This window comes from Phocoena sinus, chromosome 7 (assembly GCF_008692025.1).
Source record: "Phocoena sinus isolate mPhoSin1 chromosome 7, mPhoSin1.pri, whole genome shotgun sequence".
Taxonomy (NCBI): domain Eukaryota; kingdom Metazoa; phylum Chordata; class Mammalia; order Artiodactyla; family Phocoenidae; genus Phocoena; species Phocoena sinus.
In genome coordinates this window covers 10,978,414-11,005,034 of record NC_045769.1, presented here as the reverse complement: position 1 = coordinate 11,005,034, position 26,621 = coordinate 10,978,414, and the positions used below count along the sequence as shown (strand labels likewise).

Below are 26,621 nucleotides of genomic sequence, written 5' to 3'. Positions count from 1 at the left end.
AGATGGGGTGGAAATAAATGGTGCATAACTCATACCTTTGTTCGGACTGTGAGTATAGTGGATAGAGCCCTTGGCGCAGTGCATGGCACTGGAAATGTAGGCGATTACGTCGAGGTCATTTTTCCTTTGTGGGTACAGGGACAGGGCATGAGGGGCCGAGAACAGTAACCGAGCGTGGGATATTTCTCCCACCCTTCAGTATTGGAAACCCAATGGGTTAAAGTGCGTGTGGCCCAGACTGTAGCTGAGGCCCTTGGTCCTCGGCCGCGCCTCGCCCCTTGTGAGGTCTCCCTTACTGAAGACACGAGTGGCCCTCGTCCCACCCACCCCAGACACCAAAGGGTGTAGATTCCGGTGGCCGCGGCGCGGGCAGGAGCGCACTCCTTGAGCGGCTCCCGGAACCCGGCGCCCGCCCTCGGGAACCCCGAGGCAGATGTGGGTGGGGGGGAGGGCAGGGCGCGCTCTGCGCCCGAGCATATCCCGGACCCCCTCACCCCGGCCAGCCCCGGGACGCGTGAGCTGCAAGGCGCACCCCAAGTCCTTGGGCTCTAGGCCCGGAGTCCCGGGAGCTTTTTGCGGCGCGCGCGCACGCGCGCCGGCGCCGTCCGCTGTTTGGCCGTTTCCATGACGACCAAGTCGGTCGGCTGGTGGTTCCCCTGCGAGAGAATGAAGCTCAAGAGCCTCCTGCTCCGGTATTACCCGCCAGGTACAGGCCGGGCCCCGCTCTGCCCTCATGTGAGAACCTGCACTAGGAGGGTCTGGGGCAGAGGAGGGTGCGGGAACCCGAGAGGTGGGGTCCAGCACGAGTGATCCCTGTGGGACGGCAAGCCTGGTGCTTCCTAACGTGGGCCCCTCACTGCTTCGGATGCTGGACTCTGTTCCTCATAAGTTTTAAAAAGACTCTTTCAGGTTTTTTTGTTTGTTTTGTTTTTTTGCGGTACGCGGGCCTCTCACCGGCGTGGCCTCTCCCGTTGCGGAGCACAGGCTCCGGACGCGCAGGCCCAGCGGCCATGGCTCACGGGCCCAGCTGCTCCGCGGCAGGTGGGTTCCTCCCGGACCGGGGCACGAACCCGCGTCCCCTGCCTTGGCAGGCGGACTCTCAACCACTGCACCACCAGGGAAGCCCTCAGGGAGTCTTTAAACTTTAAAATTGCTGAGTCACAATGCTTTCTGGTTACTTAGGAATGAAGTGAACGGGGAGGGATAGGAGGTGATTAGTGATGTGGTGGAATATTGGTTTCTGGAAGGGAAGACACCGACAAGGACCACATTGATTTTTATTTTAAACGCACCACAATGACTAAGTCAAGGTGTGTTGAGTATGAAAAGAAAACTGCATACTTAGTAAGCATATGACCTTAGTGACTGAATTCCAGACTGTACATATCAGTCAGCACATTTTCTGAAGGCCTACTCTGTACACACTGTGTGCTCCTTGTCATGGGACTTTGCGGTACGCGGGCCTCTCACCGCCGTGGCCTCTCCCATTGCGGAGCACAGGCTCCGGACGCGCAGGCCCAGCGGCCATGGCTCACGGGCCCAGCCGCTCCGCGGCATGTGGGATCTTCCCGGTCCGGGGCACGAACCCGCGTCCCCTGCATCGGCAGGCGGACTCTCAACCACTGCGCCACCAGGGAAGCCCTGAGTGACTATTTATTGTATCCTGGAGACTCTTGGTCCCACCTACATCTATTTTGGCATGCCATGTTTAGGTTTAGCACATAGGTTCTGGTCTGCTTCTGTGGGCTCTAATTTCAGTGATACTTTAGTTTTCTGAGCCTTTGCCTTGTTATTCTGGTCTAATTTGTTTTTCTGGTGTAAGACTCCTGCTTTGCTTAGTCTTAGCAAGACTCCTGCTCAGTCTTCTCTGGTGCCACCTGCAGGGGCAGAAGGTATGTCCCCAGTGTGCCTGTTCTCACTGTGTGACCTTCTGGGGGTGGAGGACAAGCCCCTGGGCCTGGTTGTGCCACTGGTTGAAAGGCAGGGAGACGCTGCTTTGGTGCTTTGCTGTGGAATGGGGTCTGGGAGGTCCTGGGACTTCGCTGATGCTGCTGTAGGCAGATCAGATGGCCCCCTCAGACGACAGCTAAGGAGCAGGGATGGTGAAGGTCTGCGGCTTTGCTGCTCCAGCTGTTGCAGGCAGATGAGACTGCACTGGGACCCAGCTTTGCAGTGGGGACTGGGACAGCCCAGGGCTTCCACTGGTGGGTGGGACTGCCTGCAGGGGCCCCCGTGGTGGAGCAGTTCAGGGTTCCTCATCAGTACTTTGTCTGACTTCTCTTTTCCTTGTCCATTGGCCACAGAAAGCAAGCTTTTTTGTTGTTTTTTGATGTTTTGATATCTGTGCCTTTCGGTGGTTTCAGGCTGCAAGTCCTTTTGGTCCCCACTGTTGGGATACGTGTGAAATGAAAAGAAAGCCCAGGGAGCTCACCGTGTTGTCATTCCTCAAATCCTGAGGCCCCTATCCATCCACCTTTTTCTATCCAACTTTCAATTATTTTAGCATTGCCTGCTGGATGATTTCAAGTGTGTTTAGAGGACAGACCAAGGAAAAGTGGGTCTACACCATCTTGTTTTGAAATCAGACATCACTGCATATGTTTTATGTAGAAAAGTGGAAAAACAAAAATGAAAAAATTATGTCAAAGTAGGTTAACTTTTGGCATAGGCTGTGATCATAAGTGTTTTATAACTTAATATTTGTTTATTTCTTAGGAATTATGTTGGAATATGAAGAAAGTGGACAACTAAAGACCAAATCCATAGATCTGCTCGATCTCCATACCAGGTAAGTTAGCTATACAATGCAATATGTATTTCATATCCAAAATTGTGATTGGGAGACCCTGACATAGGATGGTGTGTGGATGAACTGCATAAGCTACAGACAATGCATACTAATTAAGTTGTTCCGGGGTATATTATTTCCTGTTTGTTTTGTTGAATTTTATTTGAATGTCTTGCTGAATGAGGAGGAAGTAGAAAAAGGATCATCAATCTTTCTTCTTCTTCTTCCCAAACCAACTGTATTTAAAAAGAAAAAACATAAACCTTTTAGTTTGGAAATCTGTTTTGATTCATAACATTTGTTGGAAACCTTTCCAAGAGGCATTATTATCTTTTTAATTCTTATGAAAGTATAACTATTTTGACAACTGAGTTTTTCAAAGTCATCATTGTGAAACATCTCTGATTCATTTCCATTCCAAATATTCACTTTTATTCTGAAAGACTGTGTTTCTTGAGAGCTGGGACCGTACCTCTGACACTCCCAGGACTCAACCTGTGGTAGGTAATAAATGTTAAGTTGAATGAATGGTCTCCTGGCTCAGTGCCTTGCACAAAACTGGAGCTCAGCCTATGTTTATGTGTGAACAGAAGGAGGTGCTTATCAGATTTCACATTTCTGGGAAGCAGATGCTGAAACAGAAGTAGGTGGGTACAAGGTTACTGGGAAGTGACACCTGGGACAGGTTTGACAAGAGTCTCTCCAGCCCGTGGGGGAGCTCGGAACAAAGCTTGCGGGTTTGAGGACCCCCTTACGGGGCAGAAGTGGCCAGGCTCTTGCGCGACCCCCTTGCCTAGCCAGCGGCCGAGGGCTGTGGATAAGAGCAAGCCGTGGGCTCAGACACTAACGTGGATCCTGAAGAAGCTGCAGCTGGAGGCTGTCAGCCAACTACCACCTCCTTCACGGCAGCTGGGCCCCAGTCCTTTCTCGATACGCATTTGTGACATGTTTTGCAAAATGACCCTATTTTGGATGTTTTGTGGTATACAGACATTAATATTTGTCTTGAATTAATATTATTCTGGACTAGCAAAATTTACCATAATTGCTGTAGATTATTTGAATACTGGGGAAAACTTGAATCTGTACTTTTCACACCAGTTCTCTTTCAGGGACGTAATGTTATAGCCCATAAGAAATCTAATAATAATAATAGTAATTCTTTGAATGTTTGTTTTTGGTTAGGTACTTTCTCTTTCCCTAAAAATATTGCAAACCTAACCTTTCTCAGCCTCAGTTTCTTCATCACTAAAATAGTTGTGAAAACGCGTTAAATTAGAAGGTTGTTACAGGATTAAATGACAGAACATATGTAAGGTGCAAAGTATAGTAGGAGTGGGCACATTTAATATATGTTCATTTAAAAGAAAAAAGAAACAGGAAAAAAAAAAATAAAAAGAGCTCTTGTTCAGAAGCAGTATGCACTTGGCCTTCTTTGGTAAGCAAATGAGAATCTTTGTACACCTTCCTCAGGAGAAATCTCAGTTAATGGAAAGGCATTGGAGAGAACCCAAGCAGCTTTCATCTGTGACACGATGCTCTTCAGTGATTTCTGTGGTTTTTTCTCCCCCAGAAATCTCTTGGTAAAAATGATGGTGTTGTTGACATTTTATAAATCTTATGCTTCATAAAGCTGTATAATCCTTTATGTAATAAATGTATATGCAATTTTTGACAAAGACAAAAATAACTTTTTTGTTCTTGGTGAATTTCAGTACAGATGTCAATGCCTTAGTAGAAGAGATACAGAAAGCAGAACCTCTAATCACAGCTTCACGAGCAGACCAGGTCAAACTTTTAATACAGAGGTTACAAAATAAACTCGGACAGTACAGCAACCACAAATTCTATCTTTTTAAGGTAATGTCTGTTTCAAAGATACTAAGTAGAACTTCAGTGAATTAATTGATGTTTTATTAATCTGAGGTAAAGTACAAATCATGTTTTCTCTTTTCCTCAGTTCCTCACACATTTTTGCTAAGTCTTAATAAATGTTCGTTGAATGAATGAATGAAATTCAAAAATTTACTTCTTAACAGGTTCAATAAAGATTTGTACTAGTAACTTTAACCTTTCTTTATAATGATAAATCTAAAGGATAATCTAAGTTATTGAATAATTAAAATTTTTTCCAGTTAGAGTAATATTAAGACATGTTTCATGGTGTATCAATATTTCAAATTTTCTGCTTCCATGTGAACTAAACTATATTTTAGAAAATTATTTATTGACATGGATTGCATAATTTAATTCAATGAAAATATGCTTGTTTTCCTGTAGTATTTTGGTGACTAAATTAAAACAAATGTAGTCATTTATTCAACAACAGCTTTTATTTTTTTCTTTATTATTTAACAAAATTTAATGATTTATTCTAGAATTGCTTTATATTACACTGATTTTATTTTTTATGACTTAAGTAGACTTATTATTAAATACTCAGCTTATTTTGTCTGATGCAAAATATTCAGGCAATCTTCTGTATTCATCTGTTCCCTTCACTAGAGGATGGTTATTCTTGTAATAGTTCTTTGTCCAGCAGGTGGCACTATTTAACTTCAAATATGAGCTCTATAACGCATGACCTTGTAATTTATCCTCCAAAGGGAACATTTTTGATAGTGAAAGAGGACACTATTAATAGTTTCACTCTGGCAGTAGACATAACTGGAACCGTCCCAGTCTAGCCAATCACTCTGTCCATAAACAGACGATCCAATTTAAGTATATTCATTCAATAAATATTAAGCGTCCACTATGTGCTAGACAATGTAGGGATGGAAAGATAAATAACACAACGTATCCTGACTCTGAAGGAGCTTTAAGATTCCAAAAGTAATGATACATTGTAAATCTGTATTTGAAACATTTATTTCCTATATACACTGTTTATGCATATATACAAAACCATTTGCAATATGTGAAAGAAAATATAAATTAGTGCTATTTGGTATTTTATAGCCATAATCTATCTAAAGGTAAATTGATGGAAAACACAGATCCTATTATGTTTCTGTAATTAGTTGTAACCACCAAATGTGTTATTAGTCTTAATAATAGAAGGTCCAATGTAGTTTTCTCATTTGTTCAGATATTTGATATTGTCCATTTATTAAGTATAATTAAGACACATTTGAGTGTCTTCATTGGTTTGCAGTTAAAATGAATGAACTGAAAAATTTTGTTTAAGTTTAAAATAAGTGGTGTTTTCTTTCATTGAAGGTTCTCAGAGCACACATACTGCCATTGACTAACGTTGCACTTAATAAATCAGGCTCATGGTAAGGTTCTCTGTTTATTTAAAACAGTTTATTAGACTTTATTTTTTAGAGCAGTTTTAGGTTCACAGCAAAACTGAGCAGAAGGTACAGAGGTTTCCTGTAAAGCGTCTGCCTTGTGCCCCTGCACACAGCTTCCCTCACCATCAGCGTCCCCCACCAAGACCTGCATCTGTTATAGTTGTAGCCGATATTGATAGCGACACATCATTATCACGAAAAGTTCATAGTTTACATTAGGGTTGACTCTTGGTTTTGTACATTCTGCAGGTCGGCAAATGTATAATGACATATATCCACTGTTGTGGGATCACACAGAGCAGTTTCACTGCCCTAAAATCCTCTGTGCTCTGGTTCTTTATTTCTATGTGTAAATCTGTGTCTATTTCTATTCTTTATTTCTAAGTTTTAATAATCAAGGGATAAAAGTTTTAAAAGTATACATGTAAGGAATACAACAGGATGATTTGATATACATATACATAGTGAAATGATAACTACAATCAAGTTAATTAATATCTCATCTCCATAGTTACCATCTTTTGTGTGTGTGACGAGGGCACCTGACATCTGTTCTTTCAGCATATTTCCGGCATTCAATACAGTATTATTAACTGTAGTCATCACGTCTGTACGTTAGATCTTTAGGCTTATTCATTCTATGTAACTGCAACTTTGTACCCTTTGACCAATGTCTTCCCATTTCTCCTCCCCAGTCCCTGGTAACTACTGTTCTACTCTCTGCTTCTGTGAGTTCAACTTTGTTGTTGTTTAGATTGCACATATAAGTGAGATCATATGGTATTTGTCCTTCTGTGTTTGGCTTATTTCACTTAGCATCATGTCCTTCAGGTTCATCCATGCAGTAGCAAATGGCAGGATGTCCTTCTTTCTCATGGCCGAATAATATTTCATTGTAAACGTATATATGCACCACATTTTCTTCACCTATTCATCCTTTGACAGATATTCAGGTTATTTCCATATCTCGGCTATAGTGAACAATGCTGCAGTGAACATAGGAGTGCAGGTATCGCTACGAGATCCTGATTTCGTTTCCTTTGGATATATACCCAGAAATGAGATTGCTGGATCATATGGTAGTTCTATTTTTAATTTTTTTTGGTAACCACCATCCTCTGTTCCGTAATGACCATACCAATTTACATTCCCCAAGAAGCTAGGAGGAAAATGCCTAGAAGAGAACCACGGATATACTGCCTTGTCAGCCTTCCTGTTTAGTTGGGTGTAGATCAGAATTTGTCTCACCTTTTATCATAACCACTTGTCATTAAGACTGGCTTTTCAATTTTGTGCTTTTTGTTCTGTGCTTGGGAAATATTTTTCCTAGTGGAGTATTTAAGGAATAACTAAGATACTCTTAATTTAAGCTATTAGAGGTCAATATATTGATACTAACGATTCCTATAGTAGAATAGTCACGTTAAAGGATTGTTAAATATTAAACAAATATTTATTGAACACTTAGTGTGTCGGTCATGTTCCAGGGCCTAGGGATGATGGTGGTAAACCAGGCGGGTAGAAGAACTAGCATGTATGAAAGAGACAGTACAATTCTTCAGAGACCAGTGGGAAGGGGAATGTGGCTGACCAGGGTGTGCTTTCGGGAGAAGTTGAGGTTCCAGGTGTAGCCAGGACTGCTGGCCTTGCGGATCACAAGCAAAGTTTGAATTTTCCTCTAGATCACTGGGAAGCCACCTGAGGAAGTTTAAACAAAATAAATCCACTTTTGGTGAGGGAAATAGATTTGTAAGGGACATGTGTGAGTCAAGCCCTATTAGAAGGTGGTTTTATTTGTTTGGGCAAGAGATGGAGACAATGGAGCTGGTGAGAAGTGACCCTACTAGGGATGTATTCTGAGACTGGGCTAATAGAATTTACTGATAGATTGTGTGCGGGATGTGAGGGAAAGAGAGGCATCAGAGGTGATGCTAAGACTTTATGGTCTGACCAACGGGAAGAATGATGTTATTTGTTGAGATATATTAGAGTTTCAGAAAATGTTACTGATTATTAACATTATTTAATGGTATAACTATTTATATTGTAAGAATGATTATTGGAAGGATTACTCTTTATTTTATTTAGTAACTAGTAACTCCTTTTTGGGTTTGGGTTAAAATTGGAAAGTTTCCAGGTCAAAGGTTAGATATTGCTCCCAATTTGTTTGTTCTGCCTTCACAACTTCCATTGTAAAAAGCGAGGTAAATGGGGTTATAATTTTGCAGGCAAAAACAATGAGGTCTTTATTAATACATTGCTAGTTTCACCTTGTGGTGTATTTATATTGCTTGTGTTAGCTTTATCACAGGAAGCTATGATCGGACATGCAAACTCTGGGACACTGCCTCTGGAGAGGAACTTCGCACCCTGGAGGGTCACAGGAATGTGGTTTATGCCATAGCATTCAACAATCCTTATGGGTAAAAAGACATTCACTTGTTCACTTATTCCTTATTAATCCATTCATTCTTTTATTCATGTCTCCCTCTATCTATTGGGGAAGGAAAAGAGGAAGACAAAGAACTAAAAGTTATTGACTGCCTGACACGTGCTTTGAAAACCTCTTAAATACCTTCTTCAGTGCTTAAAGGAGCTTTGGGATAGGTATTGCTGGTTTCATATAACGTATATAAAGTTCAGATACCCTTCCCAGGTTCACACACTAGTAGAGAGGTGAGTAAGGGTTCAAGCTTCTGCAGGGCTGACTCTCTGCCCTTGGGAGCTCTCTGACAGCGAGTTCCTGCTGATGTTTATAGCACTGGGCTGAACCTGTAAACTGATACTATTCAAAAATTAGAACTCTATTTTGTTATAGAGTTCACCGAAATAGATATAAGATTGCTTGTTGTTTCATTTTATTTTAAAAAATTTTTTATTCTATATTGGAGTATAGTTGATTTACTGGATAGGTTATTATTTTAAAAGTGAAATAAACTTCTGAGTAGATAGAGATCCATGTATTAATATCTCTTCTCTTAATTCAGTGTATCAAATACTGTGGTTGAATTTGTTTTCAAATTCCGTATATATTCTTTTTAAATCTTAGTGACAAAATTGCCACTGGGTCCTTTGATAAGACTTGTAAACTATGGAGTGTAGAAACCGGAACCTGTTACCATACCTTTAGGGGTCATACAGCAGAAATAGTGAGTACATTTATTTTATTATATTTCTATGTGGTCATTCTTTTTGTTTTGTTTTACTTTCCTCTTTTTTCAGTAGAACTTATTTTTTAGAGCAGCTTTAGGTTGACAGGAAAATTGAGTAAAAAGTACAAAGACTTCTCACCTTTCCCCTCCACAGCATGCTCCATTATCAGCATCCCCGTCAGGGTGGTACGTATATTACAATTGATGAACTTACACTGGCACATCACATCATTGTTATTTCTTTTTAGAATTCCATTGTAAAAGTAGTGACTATACCTTTATAATTAATTTTAAAGCCTATCTGATATTTTCAGTTTCTATATATCATGTATGGTGGTATTGATATAATTTATAAACTAGTCTTAATATCTTGCCGATGCTGTAAAAGACCCATATCCTGCTTTGACTAAGTAGGCAGGTAATGGGATAAGTATATGAACACAGTATCCAACCTGACTTTTTCTATTTCACTGACTTGTCTTTAGAGGACTGACTTGATGAGGGTTGACGAAGTTATCAAAGTAGCTTTTAAAATAAGTTTTTTATATCATGTAAGATATCTAAGCTGATTGTTTTCTGGATATAATTGGAACTCAAATTTGCATAAATAGTTTGATACTCGAAATGACTTTCACTATTGGGAAGCCCTTGTCCTTGGCCAATTCTGTGTTACATCTTATAACACTTAGTGAGATAATTGGCACCCTATGGAACAAGTGATAGCTTTTAAAAATAAACAGTCTGCTTATTTTAGGAATAAAAATTTATTTATATTCATCCTTCAAATCCATTGTATGTTCATCCAACAAGAGCTCACGCTATGTTCAAGGTACTTTGCTAAACACTGGGGGTACTGCAGTTAGAAATTGTAACTGACCCTTTAGTGGCACTCAACATGCCTGAAGCACCGTCCTAAGCCCTTTACATATATTAGCTTAGTTGTCCCTCGTAACAACCGTAAGGGGTAGATATTTCCCCATTTTACAGTTAAGGATGCTGAGGCATAGAGAGCTTAAGTAATTTGTCCAGGGTCATAAGAAAGACAGAATCCTCATTCTCATAGTGTGGCCATGTTTTCATACTCCCTTGGAATTTTGAAAAGGTTTCTTTATTTATAGTTCCTAGGAAGGCATTTTGTATTTTTCGTAGTCAACAACATCAATCCAATGAATGTTTACTAAGTATTGACTGTGTAAAGCCCTGGCCTGTGTGTGTGGGGTACCAAACAGAATCAGATGTAGTTCTTGGTCCCCCAGGGATTTTGCAGTCTTATAGAGGGAGTAGAGGTGTCCATGGATAAGTTTAAAGATGTGTTGTAGGTGGGCTAGAAGTTGGCAGGGAGCTCAGTGAGGGCACAGAGGGATTGGCCAAGCCTCCGTGGCCAGGACTGGTATTCAGGAAAGACTCTGCAGAGAGGTGGCAGGTGTGTTCCAGGCAGAGGGAGCTGCAGCAGCAAACGCCCAGAGGAGGTGTGTAATCGTGGTTTGTGCTTAGAACTCAAGTGGCTCTGAGCGTCCAGGGCAGCGCTTCCCAGCCTTCCCCGCACAGAAGGTTTCTGGTGGGATCTTGGGAAGATGGAGAAGAGAAAAATTTAAAAGATACAATGAAAGAGACAAGAAGTTAGAGAAGAAAAGCAGAGCACTATCAAAGCAGTCAAGAAGGAAGAAAATATCGAGAACCTCAGGAATGTTAAGTGAGATTACCAAGACCAACCAAGCCTCTCAACTGGACATTGATCTAGAGTGGTTCCAGTAGAGTTGAAGAGTGGAAGACGGGCAGTGAGTGATGGTAGACTATTTTCCCAAGGAATTTGGTTGTAAAGGGAAATAAAGGTAGTTAAAAAATGGATATGTAGAGTCAAGGGAGGATGAGTTTTCATGTGGGAAGAGCTCAAGCGTACTTATAGGCCACTGGAAAGGATCTAGCTCCTTCTAGAGGGAAGGAAAAGTTGGTGGGCTTATCTCTCCTAGGTGTACAGGGAACATAGTGTCTTAAAATGGCAAAGTGATCCCTCTGAATCTGAGACTGGAGGAAAGGAAAGTGAGGGCCAGGGGAGGAAGTTCTCAACTGATAGGTAAGTTTTTTCAGGGAAGTATTAGGAGGCCAAGTTATCTGCTGAGGAGGAATGAGGATGGGAGTGGAGGCAAAAATGGGGAATGGGAGAATATATTGAATCCGAGGCGTGTTAGACAAAATAGGGAAAGCTACTGAGGCCACAGCTGAGGACAGAAGACATGAATGAACATCACTAGTGTCTGCTATATTGTTTTCTTCAACTGCCTTGGTTGAGGGTAGGGCAGACAAATAAATGAGTGATAAAATCCCAGATTGATACAAGTTTTTAGGAGTTATATGAAGAGTGCAGGTGAAAAGACAGGGACTTGGAGTTTTGGGATGCTGGCAGGAGTGATGCTTCCAGGTGTCATTTGAATGGGGGATAATGGACCAGGAGAAAAGAGAGGGGTGTACATGAAATGGAAGGTATCCTATGGGGAGGTTGGAGGGGAGGCTTGGTACGGAAGAGAGAAAGTAGAAGTATTGGGAAATTGTAACTAGAGACTGATGTATTCGTAGTGAATCTTGTAGAAAAGGTGACATCAAGGTAAGGGTGTTGCCATGGGAGTGATCCCTGGTTGGGCAACTAAGGTCCCACTTGCCCCGTGGCGTGGCCGAAAAAAAAAAAAAAAAAGATGGGAGCCAGATAGCATGAATCTCAAAGGAGCTGGGCTTTGCTTTTGTTCTTGTTCTTCTATGGTCTGGAAGTGACTAAGGGGAGCCAGTACCTCTCCAAGCCTGAGCTGGGTGATGTGGGAGAACAGCAGCCTCTTAAGAGGAGAATGCTTCAGGATCTACGTGCAGTTAAACGGCTACTCGTATCTGGTATTTTGCTGCATATCTGTACAAAGAACTAGGCTGAATCTGCTGAGAGAGTCACATCTCCAAGCTTTTCTATATTAGAATTAACAATTTAAAACTCTGTCTTTCTAACATCTCTCTCGTTTCATGTAATTCAGGTGTGTTTATCGTTTAATCCTCAAAGCACATTGGTGGCTACTGGAAGTATGGACACAACAGCCAAACTGTGGGACATTCAGAGTGGAGAGGAAGTGTTCACTCTCACAGTATGTTACTAATGTTAATAACATCAAGAGTTTTACATTTTCATTAGCTATTCCTTTGGGTAAGCCTTTTACTTGTGGTTTTTTCTTAATAAATAAATAAATTAATTAATTTTTATTTTTGGCTGCGTTGGGTCTTCGTTGCTGCGCGCGGGCTTTCTCTAGTTGTGGCGAGCGGTGGCTACTCTTCGTTGCAGTGCGCGGGCTTCTCATTGCGGTGGCTTCTTTTGTTGCAGAGCACGGGCTCTAGGTGCGCGGGCTTCAGTAGTTGTGGCATGCGGGCTTCTGTAGTTGTGGCGCGTGGGCTTAGTAGCTCCGCGGCATGTGGGATCTTCCCAGACCAGGGATCAAACCCATGTGCCCTGCATTGGCAGGTGGATTCTTAACCACTGCACCACCAGGGAAGTCCCTTGTGTTTGTTTTTATTTGTATTTTTATTACAAAATGAACTCTAAGTTAGAAGATGTTTTTGAGTGATTGGTTTTCAGACTGTAGTAGAAGAGCGTTTCAGCTGGTTTGCTGACTATTCCTAAAGACTTAAATGGACGTGCTGGGGAAGCCCAGATGGGCTTTTTATTTTGACTAACTTCAGTCTGTAAGCCGTACCAACTATTGCTTAAAACCTATGGTCACCTACCTGGCTAAAAGCAAAGGAGACGGAGGCTGGTACCTTTTGGAAGAGGCAGAAATGGCGGAACCTGCCAGAAGATTTCTTAAAGAAACTCCGTTCTTTTCTGTCCTCCAGCCTTAGAAGCCTCTGGTATTACAAAGTCTGAAGTATAAGGGGCAAGTGGCAGGAAGTGACAAGGCCAAAGGGCACTGCCCGCAGAGTGGATGCTGGTGGTATGTCGACAGGGGCCCCTGTCTGTCGCCACCACATGTCCGTCCAGAACCATCCTATGACTGCTACCCTCCACTTCTTCCTGCCTCAGCGAAAACTACCAAGCAAAAAAGTGTGATGCTCTGTGGCAATCAGTGGGGACAATTGGATGGGAAATCACATTATTTTATTCTTTCAGATTATAAATGGATTTTAAAAATAGGATCCACTTTCTAGGAGAACTTTTTCTAGAAGTTCTCCTAGAAAAAGTTAAAATGGACTAGAAAAAAAGAGGAAAATCAGTGTTTTTAACTAACACCAAGAGTTTTTCTTTCTTAAATCAGAGAGCCTCGTTTTATTCATGTAAGTATACTTTTCCTGATCTTCGTACTCATCACTTCTGTGGGTCACGCTTCTTCACTGCCTCTTCTTTCAGATAAATGCCTAAGAGCGTTGGAAGGTGCGTGTGCTGCTCTACACGTGTCCTTTATTAAAATTAAATGGAGCCGAGCATTAAAATTCTGAGCACATAAATGTATTTCAGCTTGTTTGCAGTCTCTCCCTATCCAGCCAGCCACTGATCTCTCTTCTCCCTCTAGAGCTTTGCCTTTTTTAGCATTTTCTTTTAGACTATTACGTTATACATTTGTAGAAATCATTTCATCTACCGGTATGCATGATGATATCTGGTCTTTTTCTAGGGACACTCAGCTGAAATCATCTCTTTGTCCTTTAACACCTCAGGAAACAGAATCATCACGGGGTCTTTCGATCATACAGTTACAGTGTGGGATGCTGATACTGGAAGGTATTCTAACCTGCATCAGAAGATTAAGAAGATAGTCTTTGTTATTTTTCAGCTTAATGTCAAATCTGTTCTTTACCTTGGATTCCATAGGAATAGGGACACATTGAAAGCAAATTAATTCATTCTTTAATGATTTTTCTGATCTACCAAAAATATATGCTTCCTTGGAATTCTGAGGAAATAATGCCAAACAGTAACATAAAAGGAGAATGTTAACAATAGCCTGGTTACACAGCTATTATTTATTCCAGGTACTATGTAATCAAATTTCAATGGCTTGTCATTATGGTAGGCATGGGTATCATGAATAAATAAAATCATGGCTAATGACCCCAATTTAATTTTGTCCAAGAACTTCAACTTCCTTCCTAATTATTTTTGGTTCTAGTTGCTAAGAAGTTAACTAAATTAGCCTACTTTTGTTGGAAAACTCCACTCTTGGACTTGTCTGCGTTTTGATAGAGGGACCAATTATCAGGGGTACCGATCAACATGGTTGCAACAAGAAATGAGAGGGGAGGAAGGGTTCTCAGACGACTGATGGGTAGTTTCTGAACAACCAAGGGGTCCACCTATCTGGTGTAAAAATAGTTCCAGAACTTCAGATTACCTTTATTATTTTTTATCCATGCCTTTCTGAAGTGTTGTCTTAAGTAATGTTGTTATCTTGGGTTGTTAAAAGTTTAAGTATTTTTTTGCTGAAATGAAATTAGTAGCCTAGTTGACTCTTTTTGGAGCTACAGTTAAGCCATCTTTGATTGGTCATCATAGATATTATTTTGTGAAAAGTAAAATTCAGACTCTTACACCAACGGCTTGAGATCATTCTTTGTACACATTCTTGACTAAGGAATCTTTCACCAGTCTGAACCATTTCCATTTTGTAGGAAGGTGTATACCTTAACTGGGCATTGTGCTGAGATCAGCAGTGCCTTATTCAACTGGGATTGCTCTCTGATATTAACTGGCTCTATGGACAAAACCTGCATGGTGAGCTCAAGAAATACCTTTGCTTTATAATTCTCATGTCTATACTTTATACTGTGTCACGTATTCATTGCAACATTAACAAATTTTAAAGGTGCTATAAAATTAAGATATTAATTTATCAACAATTGGTAATTTTTAAATTTCAAGTTTCTGATCCTCCAAGTTTGAAGAAATTATGATGTAAAATAGTTTTAGTTGATTTAAATGTGTTGAAAGATCTTATTATTTTAAAAGGCACGTTGTTTTTGTTGAATGCCCCCTGTTCCTTTATTAAACTTCAATTAGAGTGAACTTCACGAAGTGTCAACACAATGCCTCCCTGCCTTTACGTTTCTGTTGCTAAGAGCTTATGTTCTAGAATTATTATTAGATATATAGGTTATATACCAAATGTATTATAATCTTAATGTGCTTTTCATTTTCTAGCATTGTAGTTTTAGATCAAGCTCTTTACCATTTGATGCCCTTTGCATGAAAAGAGGATGCTTCCATTCCAATCAGAGAAGCATGCACTTTGAGATTTTTTTCCTAATGTAGTGGCAGATGTGTCTACCCGTTCTAAATGTCTGTCCTTGGTCTTCTCTGTGTCCAAAGTGTGCCTTGTTAGATGGTTGGCTGTGGTCTCCGGTCATGAATCAAGGTAAAATGAACAAACGTGAAAATTATACACATGATTTTGGCACAGTTAATTTAGCCAGCCATAAACATGTCGTAAAGACTACTTCTGGTCACCTTTGCACTTTAGATAGGAAGTCATAGTCTTTGTCATCTTCTTCTTTTTAAAAAAAATTTCAGCTGTGGGATGCTACAAATGGAAAATGTGTGGCAACATTAACAGGCCATGATGATGAAATACTAGACAGCTGTTTTGATTACACTGGAAAGCTTATTGCAACTGCTTCGGCTGATGGTAGGTAATCTGTTGGTACATTTAATTTATGGAGAGATTTATGTTTTGTTCGATAAACACGTGTGATTCTACACTATAGGTCATCTCCCTGGTGACCAGCCCTTTAAGAGATTCTGGCAAAAATGGAATGCTTTTCCCAGGCATGACTTGTTCACCTGTTCTTTGCCTATATTTGCTCCTGGTGACTAACATACTTTTAAGTAGTTACTTCGTGTTATAATCAGTTGTGGGATGTTGCCAGTGATTCACTTTAATTACAGTCTTTGTTATCGTCTCCCTTTTCAAAACTATACTTGCGTGCTCGTTCCCTTACTCACTAGGACTTTCCAAACATGGTCCTTTAATCATACGTACATGTCCTTTTTACATCCTGGAGTACAAACACCCTGAATCTGGAGAATTTTATTTTTTAAACTATTTACTTTCTCATCTTCTCACAGATCTTTGCTTTTAAAAATCATCCCTTAACTATAATTAATCTGCCCTTTTCATTTTAAATATCATTCTCATTTACACAAAAAAATCTATTCACTCAATATATATGGAGTACCGACTTTGTGCCAGGAATAGTTTTAGGAGCATAGGCTATATCAATGAACAAAAGAGATGGGAATCTCTTTCCTCCTGGAGCTAAGTTGTAGACAGGGGGACAATAAATGATACTGTGCATGTGTTTTATATAGAATATTAGATTATATAGAATGCCAGGAGTTGGTCAGTGCTATGAGGGAAGAAACAAGCAGGGACAAGAAATCAGGATGCTGACGGATGGATGAGAATAATATATAAGCTTGATTCTTTTAGTTTTGTCCTTTCTATCATCTGTTATTTTCTCTAGCAGTGATTCTTTCCTTGTTCGGTAACACATTACTTCCAAAAAACTCTTTTTCTTTTCTTTGTTTTGTAAACCTCTTCTCATTCTGTCCCTCCTAAGTCTTGAAGTTTAGAGCAATTTTTTTTTTAATTTATCTCTGGTCTTTGCTCCTCATTCCCTTCTTAAAATTAGATCTCATTCAACAGAGTTAGTTGCCTGTGCAGCTACAATCTGTTTTTTTATATTTATCACCTTTTTCATTTTCACTGGAATTACTCTCAAGGCTGAAATTTTTGGTGTCTTATTCATATTTCTATCTTGTAAAAAACTACAATTTCAGGCTATATTATTTTTATGTTTTCTGAAGTTTAAAAATGCTTTTGTAAAATTTAATGTACTAATCTATACTGGATCTCTTTGTCTTATTAACAAACTCTTTTTAAAAAATTTTTCTCTATAAGATTTAATTTTTTTATTAGTTATCTATTTTATACATATTAGTGTACATAGGACAATCCCAATCTCCCAGTTCATCCCACCACCACCTCCCCACCAACCCCACTCTCCCCCCTTAGTGTCCATACATTTGTTCTCTACATCTGTGTCTCTATTTCTGCTTTGCAAACCAGTTCATCTGTACCATTTTTCTAGATTCTACATATATACGTTAATATACGATATTTGTTTTCCTCTTTCTGATTTACTTCACTCTGTATGACAGTCTCTAGGTCCATCCATGTCTCTACAAATGACCCAATTTCGTTCCTTTTTATGGCTGAGTAATATTCCATTGTATATATGTGCCACGTCTTCTTTATCCATTCATCTGTTGTTGGACATTTAGGTTGTTTCCATGTCCTGGCTATTGTAAATAGTGCTGCAGTGAACATTGGGGTACATGACTCTCTTTGAATTATGGTTTTCTCAGGGTATATGCCCAGTAGTGGGATTGCTGGGTCATATGGTAGTCCTATTTTTAGTTTTTTAAGGAACCTCCATACTGTCCTCCATAGTGGCTGTATCAGTTTACATTCCCACCAACAGTGCAAGAGGGTTCCCTTTCTCCACACCCTCTCCAGCATTTGTTGTTTGTAGATTTCGGATGATGTCCATTTTAAATGGTGCGAGGTGATGCCTCATTGTAGTTTTGCTTTGTATTTCTCTAATGATTAGTGATGTTGAGCATCCTTTCATGTGTTTGTTGGCAATCTGTATATCTTCTTTGGAGAAATGTCTATTTAGGTCTTCTGCCCATGTTTTGATTGGATTGTTTGTTTTTTTGTAATATTGAGCTGTATGTGCTGTTTATATGTTTTGGAGATTAATCCTTTGTCCCTTGATTCATTTGCAAATATTTTCTTGCATTCTGAGGGTTTTCTTTTCATCTTGTTTATAGTTTCCTTTGCTGTGCAAAAGCTTTGAAGTTTCATTAGGTCCCATTTGTTTATTTTTGTTTTTATTTCCATTACTCTAGAAGGTGGGTCAAAAAAGATCTTGCTGTGATTTCTGTCAAAGAGGGTTCTTCCTATGTTTTCCTATGTATGTTATTTGTCATTTTTCCCTTGTTGCTTTTAATAACTTTTCTTTGCCTTTAATTTTTGTCAGTTTGATTACTGTGTCTCGGCATGTTTCTCCTTGGGTTTATCCTGCCTGGGACTCTCTGTGCTTCTTGGGCTTGGGTGGCTCTTTCCTTTCCCATGTTAGGGAAGTTTTCAATTATAATCTCTTCAAATATTTTCTTGGGTCCTTTCTCTCTCTCTTCTCCTTCTGGGACCCCTGTAATGTGAATGTTGTTGCATTTAATGTTGTCCCAGAGGTCACTTAGGCTGTCTTCATTTCTTTTCATTCTTTTTTCTTTATTATTCTGTTCCGTGGCTATGAATTCCTGCATTCTGTCTACCAGGTCACTTATCTGTTCTTCTGCCTCTGTTATTCTGCTATATATTCCTTCTAGTATATTTTTCGTTTCAGTTATTGTATTGTTCATCTCTGCTTGTTTGTTCTTTAATTCTTCTAGGTCTTTGTTAAACATTTCTTGCATCTTTTCAATCTTTGCCTCCTTTCTTTTTCTGAGGTCTTGGATGATCTTCACTGTCATTCTTCTCAATTCTTTTTCAGAAGGTTGCCTATCTCCACTTCGTTTAGCTGTTTTTCTGGGGTTTTATCTTGTTCCTTCATCTGGTACATAGCCCTCTGCCTTTTCATTTTGTCTGTCTTTCTGTGAATGTGGTTTTCATTCCACAGGCTGCCGGATTGTAGTTCTTCTTGCTTCTGCTGTCTGCCCTCTGGTGGATGAGGCTATCTAAGAGGCTTGTGCAAACTTCCTGATGGGAGGGACTGGTGGTGGGTAGAGCTGGGTGTTGCTCTAGTGGGCAGAGCTCAGTAAAACTTTAATCCACTTGTCTGCTGATGGGTGGGGCTGGGTTCCCTCCCTCTTGGTTGTTCGGCATGAGGCGACCTGGTGCTGGAGACTACCAGGCTCTTGGTTGGGGCTAATGGCGGACTCTGGGAGAGCTCACCTCAAGGAGTACTTCCCAGAACTTCTTCTGCCAGTGTCCTTGTCCCTGCAGTGAACCACAGCCACCCCCCGCTTCTGCAGGAGACCCTCCAACACTAGCAGGTAGGTCTGGTTCAGTCTCCCTTGGGGTCACTGCTCCTTCTCCCAGGTCCTCATGCACACACTACTTTGTGTGTGCCCTCCAAGAGTGGAGTCTCTGTTTCCCCCAGTCCTGTCGAAGTCCTGCAATCAAATCCTGCTAGGCTTCGAAGTCTGATCCTCTAGGAATTCCTCCTCCCGTTGCCAGACCCCCAGCTTGGGAAGCCTGATGTGGGGCTCCGAACCTTCACTCCAGTGGGTGGACTTCTGTGGTGTAAGTGTTGTCCAGTCTGTGAGTCACCCCCCCAGCAGTTATGGAATTTGATTTTACTGTGATTGCACCCCTCCTACCGTCTCATTGCGGCTTCTCCTTTGTCTTTGATGTCGGGTGTCTTTTTTGGTGAGTTCCAGTGTCTTCCTCTTGATGATAGTTCAGCAGTTAGTTGTGATTCCGGTGCCCTTGCAAGAGGAAGTGAGCGCACGTCCTTCTACTCCGCTATCTTGAACCAATCTCTCTTATTAACAAACTCTTAAAACAGTTGGATCACTTTTCTTTAAGGCTTTTGAAATGTCCAACCAAGTTGCAAGTTTTATATTTTAATCATATTAATTTCTAACATAGCAGTTTTTGTCTACTTCTTCCTGAAGTTGATATTGTCAGAAAGATAAGTAAAAAGAAAATTTATTAAGATATTTTGCTTTTCTCCATATTAAAGTTAAGTAACCAAAATTCCCTATCCTTGCTAATTTTACCTTGATGTAATCTATAATTTGTGGTGAGAGCATCCTTCATCTGGGCAGATAAATTTTAATTTTTTTTCTGACAACAATTTTACTACTTCTGTTTTTCTCCTTCTATGCTTATTTAACTCCTCTATTCCTTTTTTTTTGTTTTAAAAAAATTTTTATTTATTTATTTATTTTTGGCTGTGTTGGGTCTTCGTTGCTGCGCGGGCTTTCTCTAGTTGCAGCGAGCAGGGGCTACTCTTCGTTGCAGTGCACAGGCTTCTCATTGTGGTGGCTTCTCTTATTGTGGAGCACGGGCTCTAGGCGCACACGCTTTAGTAGTTGTGGCACGCGGGCTCAGTAGTTGTGGCTCACAGGCTGTAGAGCGCAGGCTCAGTAGTTGTGCTCATGGGCTTAGTTGCTCTGCAGCATGTGGGATCTTCCCGGACCAGGGATTGAACCTGTGTCCCCTCCATTGGCAGGCAGATTCTCAACCACCGTGCCATCAGGGAAGCCCCAACTCCTCTCTTCCTTAATTCTAAGGAAATGTGTCTACTATTGTACTTCATCTGTACATCCATCCATCCATCCATCCATCTACTCTCCATCCATCCATCCATCCATCCTATATCTATTTATTGTGTTTACTATGAGTTTGGCACTTCTGGGCACTGGGGACCCGATAGGGAACAAACCATTCTCTTAGCCTTTTCTGTTGAAAGGGGTTTCTTAGTGCCTGTTCTTCATTCATTGAGTAGTGAACGCTGTTCCTTCTCAGGAAGGCCTCTCGATCTTCTGTAACCCTAGACTCATATTTGGTGTATGATGTTAGTCTTGCTGTTTATTTCATCCTCAGCCTCTCAGAACTTGTTTTAATTCCCCTTTTTTTCTCTTAAAAACTTTATTCTTTTTGGATTCCTGTCTCTGCACTCCCATCTACCTTGGAACCCAGTATCTCTTCTAATAAGCTTGGGGCTAGAGAGACTCTGCTTTTCACTCTATTCTCCTGCAGTGGAACCAGCTTGCATTTTAAGTATTAAGTGGCTGGTTCTCACCGCAGGCAAGAAGACAAACTTAGCACAGAGTGTGTGTGTCAGAGGGATAGATATTTAGATAATTCAAGGCATGTGGTCAAAGTTCTGTGTTTCAGATGAATTTATATATATCTCAACTCCTCTCAAAAAGGAACAGCAAGAGTTTTCAGTGCAGCCACGAGAAAATGCATTACCAGATTGGAAGGCCATGAAGGTGAAATTTCAAAGGTGAGTTGCTTTCTCATTTGGAGCAGTTTATTTATTTTCAAAAAAATAGGCAGCTGGCTTAGTATAAATAGGTCTATTGGCACTGATGGTACCAAGGTTTGGCCAGTTATCTCACATTTTCTGGAAATCAGTTACCTAAAGACTTTATTTTTAAAAGTGTCCTGAAACTCAGCATAATAAATGATTTCTAAAACCTCTTACGGAGTATAAAACAGCATTCTCCTCAGCCATGAGCAAAAGATTCTGTTAGCTAAAAATACTTATTAAAGCTATTAAGAAGCTAATAAAGTATTTTTCCTGGTTCTAGTAAACACACAAGTTTATATTACACAAAAGACACGCTGCACAGCAAATATCAAGTGTCCTGTAGATTAGATGCAATTGAGGAAGTATTTCCTGGAAATATTTAACACTTAACGAAGTTAAAAATGACCTATTTTGAAACTTGAAAGCTGTAGTTTAGGATTTTATATCAACTCCTCCCAAAAGCTTACGCACAGAGCAGGGCCATCCAATCAGGGATCTGAGGTTTAGATGTGTCCTCAGAATATTGTACTGAAGGCTGGGACTGGTGACTCTCAGCCCCTAGTTTGGCCCAATTCTTTGGTCTCATACCTGAGGTAGATTTCTCATTCCTTGTAAACTATCAGCTTGATGGTTTCAGGTCTCTGCAGGCTCCTGCTGGAGCCCGGGGCCGCCCGCTGCTGTGCTCTCTCCCCATCTCCTGCCTTTGCACCTGCTGCTGGTAGCTACTGCCCCCTTGCCCATTAGGGTTGGTCTCTGAGACTGTGCAGGACACATCCTCTTCACAGGCTGGGAGGCCTTGGGGACTGGCAGGAAGAGGGATGGGATGTGTGACCGTGGGAGACAGGCCACAGAGGGAGCCCAGGCCATGTTGCTGAGAGTCTGGTGTGTCACACTCAGTAAGCGCACGTGTGTGTGTGTGTGTGTGTGTGTGTGTGTGAATAGAAAGAGTTCTCAAACTATATTACTGCGTTTTATGCTTGTTAAGTATATATTACCTATTGAATTGCCATCCAGTAATGGCATTTCTGTGGGGTGCCAAGCTAAGGTATTCATTCATTCATTCGTTCATTCACTTAGCAGATACTTTTTTTTTTTTGCGGTACGCGGGCCTCTCACTGTTGTGGCCTCTCCCGTCGCGGAGCACAGGCTCCGGATGCGCAGTCTCAGCGGCCATGGCTCACGGGCCCAGCTGCTCCGCGGCACATGGGATCTTCCCGGACCGGGGCACGAACCCGTGTCCCCTGCATCGGCAGGCGGACTCTCCACCACTGCGCCACCAGGGAAGCCCAGCAAATACTTTTTGAAAGCTCCCACTGTGCTAGGCATTATGCTAGGCCCTAGTGACACTGTGATGAAAAAAGCCATGGCCTTGGGACTTGCCCTCATCAAACCTTCAGTTACAGAGGAAGTGGCCCAAATGGTCATCTTCTGATGCTTTAGAAAAGGTTGTAAGCATGATGTCCAGAGGAACCGAGGACTAACACTTTTCTCTGCTGCTCAGATACCATGTGACGATACCTGGCATGTAGGGGCTCTCAGGACACATTGATGGAAAGTTCTGTGCTTTAAGTAGCAGCAGACAGAAAGTCCTCCCTTAGTGGCCCTGGCATTCTGTGCCACAGATTGAAGGACGATCCCTATGCTTGTGATGACAGAAAGTTGGTTTGCAGCGGTGACATCGAGGTTTGGGTATGAAGATGCCTGACTTGGGTTCTCATCCACACCGGGGCTCTGCCTCTTGGTTTGCGTGGGGAGATTGGCATCAGGAGCCTTTGGAAAGAAGCTGGGTGGGGAACACTCAAAGTATGACGGAGCTTTGGTTTTTATCCTTAGAACCGGGTGTGACGGGTGGGCAATCAAACTTTACTGTCTAGATTTTAATTTTCATGTATTAGTCCCTGCAATATTTTTCCCATCCTGAAGGAACTGTTCTATGTAAGAATAAATACCAGGCTGAGAAGGTGACAGATACTTAGTAATGTCCCCTTTCTGCTGATTAAAAATATAGTGGGAATCAAATTACACAAACCTGTGGTCACTTTTCTTCTTTCTTGCTTATAGATTTCTTTCAACCCCCAAGGGAACCGTCTTCTCACTGGCAGCTCTGACAAAACAGCTAGAATCTGGGATGCTCAGACGGGTCAGTGCTTCCAGGTTCTTGAGGGACACACAGATGAAATCTTTTCATGTGCTTTCAACTATAAAGGTGACATAATAATTACAGGTAGGGGAGAAATAAACACCATCGACTTAGTTTTCCTTTCCAATTGGCTGTTAGAGTTACGAAGCTGGATACCAAAAGGAGACACCCCCATCCCCACCAGGGTCCCTAGCTCATCTTGGTGCCTTTTATGTCCTTTATTTCATTTTAGCTGCATTGCAGAACCACAGGAGTGAGCTCTGCCACTGACTGTAAGGCTTTATGAATTCTCAGTTTCAGTTGCTCCAGGCGAAGTAAGAATTCAGTAGCCTGCCTTCTTCCTGTTTCCTACATTTCCCCAGGTACAGTCCATCAGATGGTCAATACTCAGTTGACGGCAGTAAATGTTAGTAACTAAAACAAGTCAGGACCTGAGTTCTTCACGGTGGGATTTATAGCCCATTAGAGATTTGTTCTTTGAGTGAAATTGTTTTCTCCTTGGATGTCCCCTCGTGACACATTAATATTGGGGGAAAAGAACACATATTGAGCAATTTTTCAATGATTAACGATTTATTGTGAATAACTTATATTAGCGATATTTTATAAGAACTGGATTGAGATCAGGTTAATTTAGATTGTGGAAAGGGGAAAAAAATGACAAGAATATGGCACTACGTTAGTGCACTGCCTCTGGAGGAAACCTTGGCAGGGAGTGGGATGCTACAGTGGTGTTGGGTAGGGATGCCCTCAGAGGGCACAGAGGAATGAATCTGCCTAACTCTTAGTGATTCTCATTGTGTCCAGAAGATTTTCACATTGCTTGACTCGTCTAGGAAGTGAAATGTCACATATATGAAGCTGGCTTTATATATTGGCTGATTCGGTAGCTTCCTAATCATATAACTTTAGAGGTGCTGAGAATAATCTCCCCTTGGCCCTGAAATACCACCCCTTTCCACCTAATTCTGGTTAATTTCTAAAATTGCAGATTGCTTCCTTTGGGCTTACGGTTAGCAAGTGTTACTAAAACTTAGGTACTCCTAAGACAATGCCATAATAAAGAATGTTGGATCCTTTCTCACAATGAGGAAGGAGGTGGGAGATTGTGACAGGAAGCACAGGCGCTGAGGGCCAGGCTTTCCTAGTCTACACCGTTCATGTTAAGCCGGGTCAGCTATGCAGTACCTCTTCCCCTCAACCACAGAAGACCCTAAGAGTTAGGGAAGGAATATGTGTTGATTGTGCCTTGTTTTAGTGGTGGCCTTCAAATGCCCGAGCTCTTTTAAGATATTATCGATTTATTTAGTATTTCCCAAAGCACCAACCTGCTAAATACTGACCCACTAGATGCCAGCGCTTATGAGAATGGGGGTGACACGTCTGCCTGGCCTTCAGCAGAGCACTGGGTTTGAACTGATCTGCCCTATTTCTTGTCAGACCCCAGTGTGATTAACTGCATGCACTTTTTAGTGGACTGCCTGAGGGTTTAGAGTCACTAAATGGAAAGAAACTGTCCGGTGTGGTCATGACACTTTTAAAAATACGAGGTGCCTTTGCAGGGAATGTGCGGTTTTCACAGGCTTTCCCAATCCGTGCAGCCCTCACACTTCCTCTATCGATGGTACCTGCCTGGCCCCTGAGGTTGAGAGAAGCAGCAGCGCCCAGCACTGCTCCGTACCAGGGCCCAGGGCCGTCGTTCCCACAGGCAGAATGTGAATGGCGTCCCTGGGGGAGGAGTTGTATCAAGGCTGCTTTGGAAGAGTGTCGATCATAGTCGGGGGGGCGGGCGGGAGGATGCAAATTTCACATTCTGACCTACGATGAGAAAAATCTGTTGACATTTTGAGACGTTCCAAAGTGGGATGGGCTGCCCCCTCATAAGCTAGTCACTCAAACCTGGAGATGTTCAAAGTCACCATATTTCCACCTGGTGGCCATGTGTGAAGGTGGGGTGGGGAGATGAGCAGAGGGACGGCCGATGTGGCTGCATTCTCCGGTCCTCTCCGATTCTCAGATGCCAGGAATCTCGCGGGGGTGTGTAAGTAGATTGTGAACTTGCCCAATTTATGACTGACATGGAAAAATGCAAAAAACGAAAAAAAAGATTCCCACCCCCCCAAACGCCTGAGCTGCTGAGGGGCTCTGCAGCTGGGCACCGAGGCTCTAGCACATGAAACACACTGATCATCGACAATGACCCAGAAAATGTCAACCTGTAAAAACAGAGAGAGTTACGTGAGTAAAATAAAGAAAACTAACTTTGTGAAATTTGCTTTATTAGGCAGCAAGGATAATACCTGCAGGATATGGCGCTGATTGAAGTAAGCCAGTCCATGAGGAAACTTGCCGCTTGGCATCGCAGCCAGACAGCAAGCTATTGTGATAGTTCACGTTTTCTCTTTGTCCACAAGTCACCGTTTCATACACTGTCGTTAGCTTCACAGATAAGACCATTAAAGCTGATGGACTTATATCATACCTTGATATTATTTGGTAGAGATGACAGGAACAAGCATACTGTGTGGCAGATGTCACTGGTTATTTCCGTTTTCTTTCTTGATAGCATCACGATACTGACAAATGAAACAAGAGTAATGTAACAACGTGTCTCCTAGATTCTACTTTGAAGCCTATTATTATCATTTCTGTTGAATAAAGTTTTGGGAGAAAATGCTTTGTGAATTTTTGTGAAAAATTTTTTGTGCATATCTATGTTTACAATGTATGTTTTCTTCCTTGTGACGAGAACTTTTAACATCTACTCTTTCAGCGGCTTTCAAATATGCAGTACAGTTTTATTAACTATAGTCACCATGCTGTGCATTACATACCAACAACTTAATTATTTTATAACTGGAATTTTATACCTTTTGACCCCCTTCACCCATTGTGCCTCTGTTCTCCATATGAGTTCAGTGTTTTTCGTTTGTTAGTTTGTTTTAGATCCCATATATAAGTGAGATCACATGGCACTTATCTTCCTCTGTCTGACATTTAATTTTAGTCTGATGCCCTCAAGCCTCATCCATGTGGTGGCAAATGACAAGATTTTTTTCTGTTTTATGGCTGAGTAGTATTCCATTTTGTGTGTGGCAGACTAGGGTCCTAGAGAAGCATCATCCCAGGGTCTGGATGCTAGTTTCTTTTACAGAACAGGGAGAGGGGGA

The 26,621-nt window shown here is 41.4% G+C and overlaps 1 protein-coding gene across 3 annotated transcripts; it reads left to right on the top strand.

Annotated features, from left to right (window-relative positions):
• The first annotated feature begins 613 nt into the window (after positions 1-613).
• Positions 614-26,128, top strand: DAW1 (dynein assembly factor with WD repeats 1). Of its 3 annotated transcripts, none has more exons than XM_032638546.1 (13): positions 614-706; positions 2,716-2,788; positions 4,504-4,648; positions 6,011-6,069; positions 8,388-8,510; positions 9,137-9,236; positions 12,254-12,361; positions 13,880-13,986; positions 14,874-14,976; positions 15,772-15,886; positions 21,208-21,284; positions 23,373-23,535; positions 25,736-26,128. In XM_032638546.1, the coding sequence occupies exons 1-13, from the start codon at positions 625-627 to the stop codon at positions 25,768-25,770; spliced, it is 1,290 nt and encodes a 429-aa protein (XP_032494437.1). In that variant the 5' UTR covers positions 614-624; the 3' UTR covers positions 25,771-26,128. The 3 variants fall into 3 exon arrangements, with proteins under 3 accessions (XP_032494437.1, XP_032494438.1, XP_032494439.1); XM_032638547.1 differs by having other exon boundaries at positions 635-706; positions 23,373-23,451; positions 25,736-26,106; XM_032638548.1 differs by lacking the exon at positions 25,736-26,128 and having other exon boundaries at positions 635-706; positions 22,813-23,432.
• Positions 26,129-26,621: the final 493 nt, after the last annotated feature.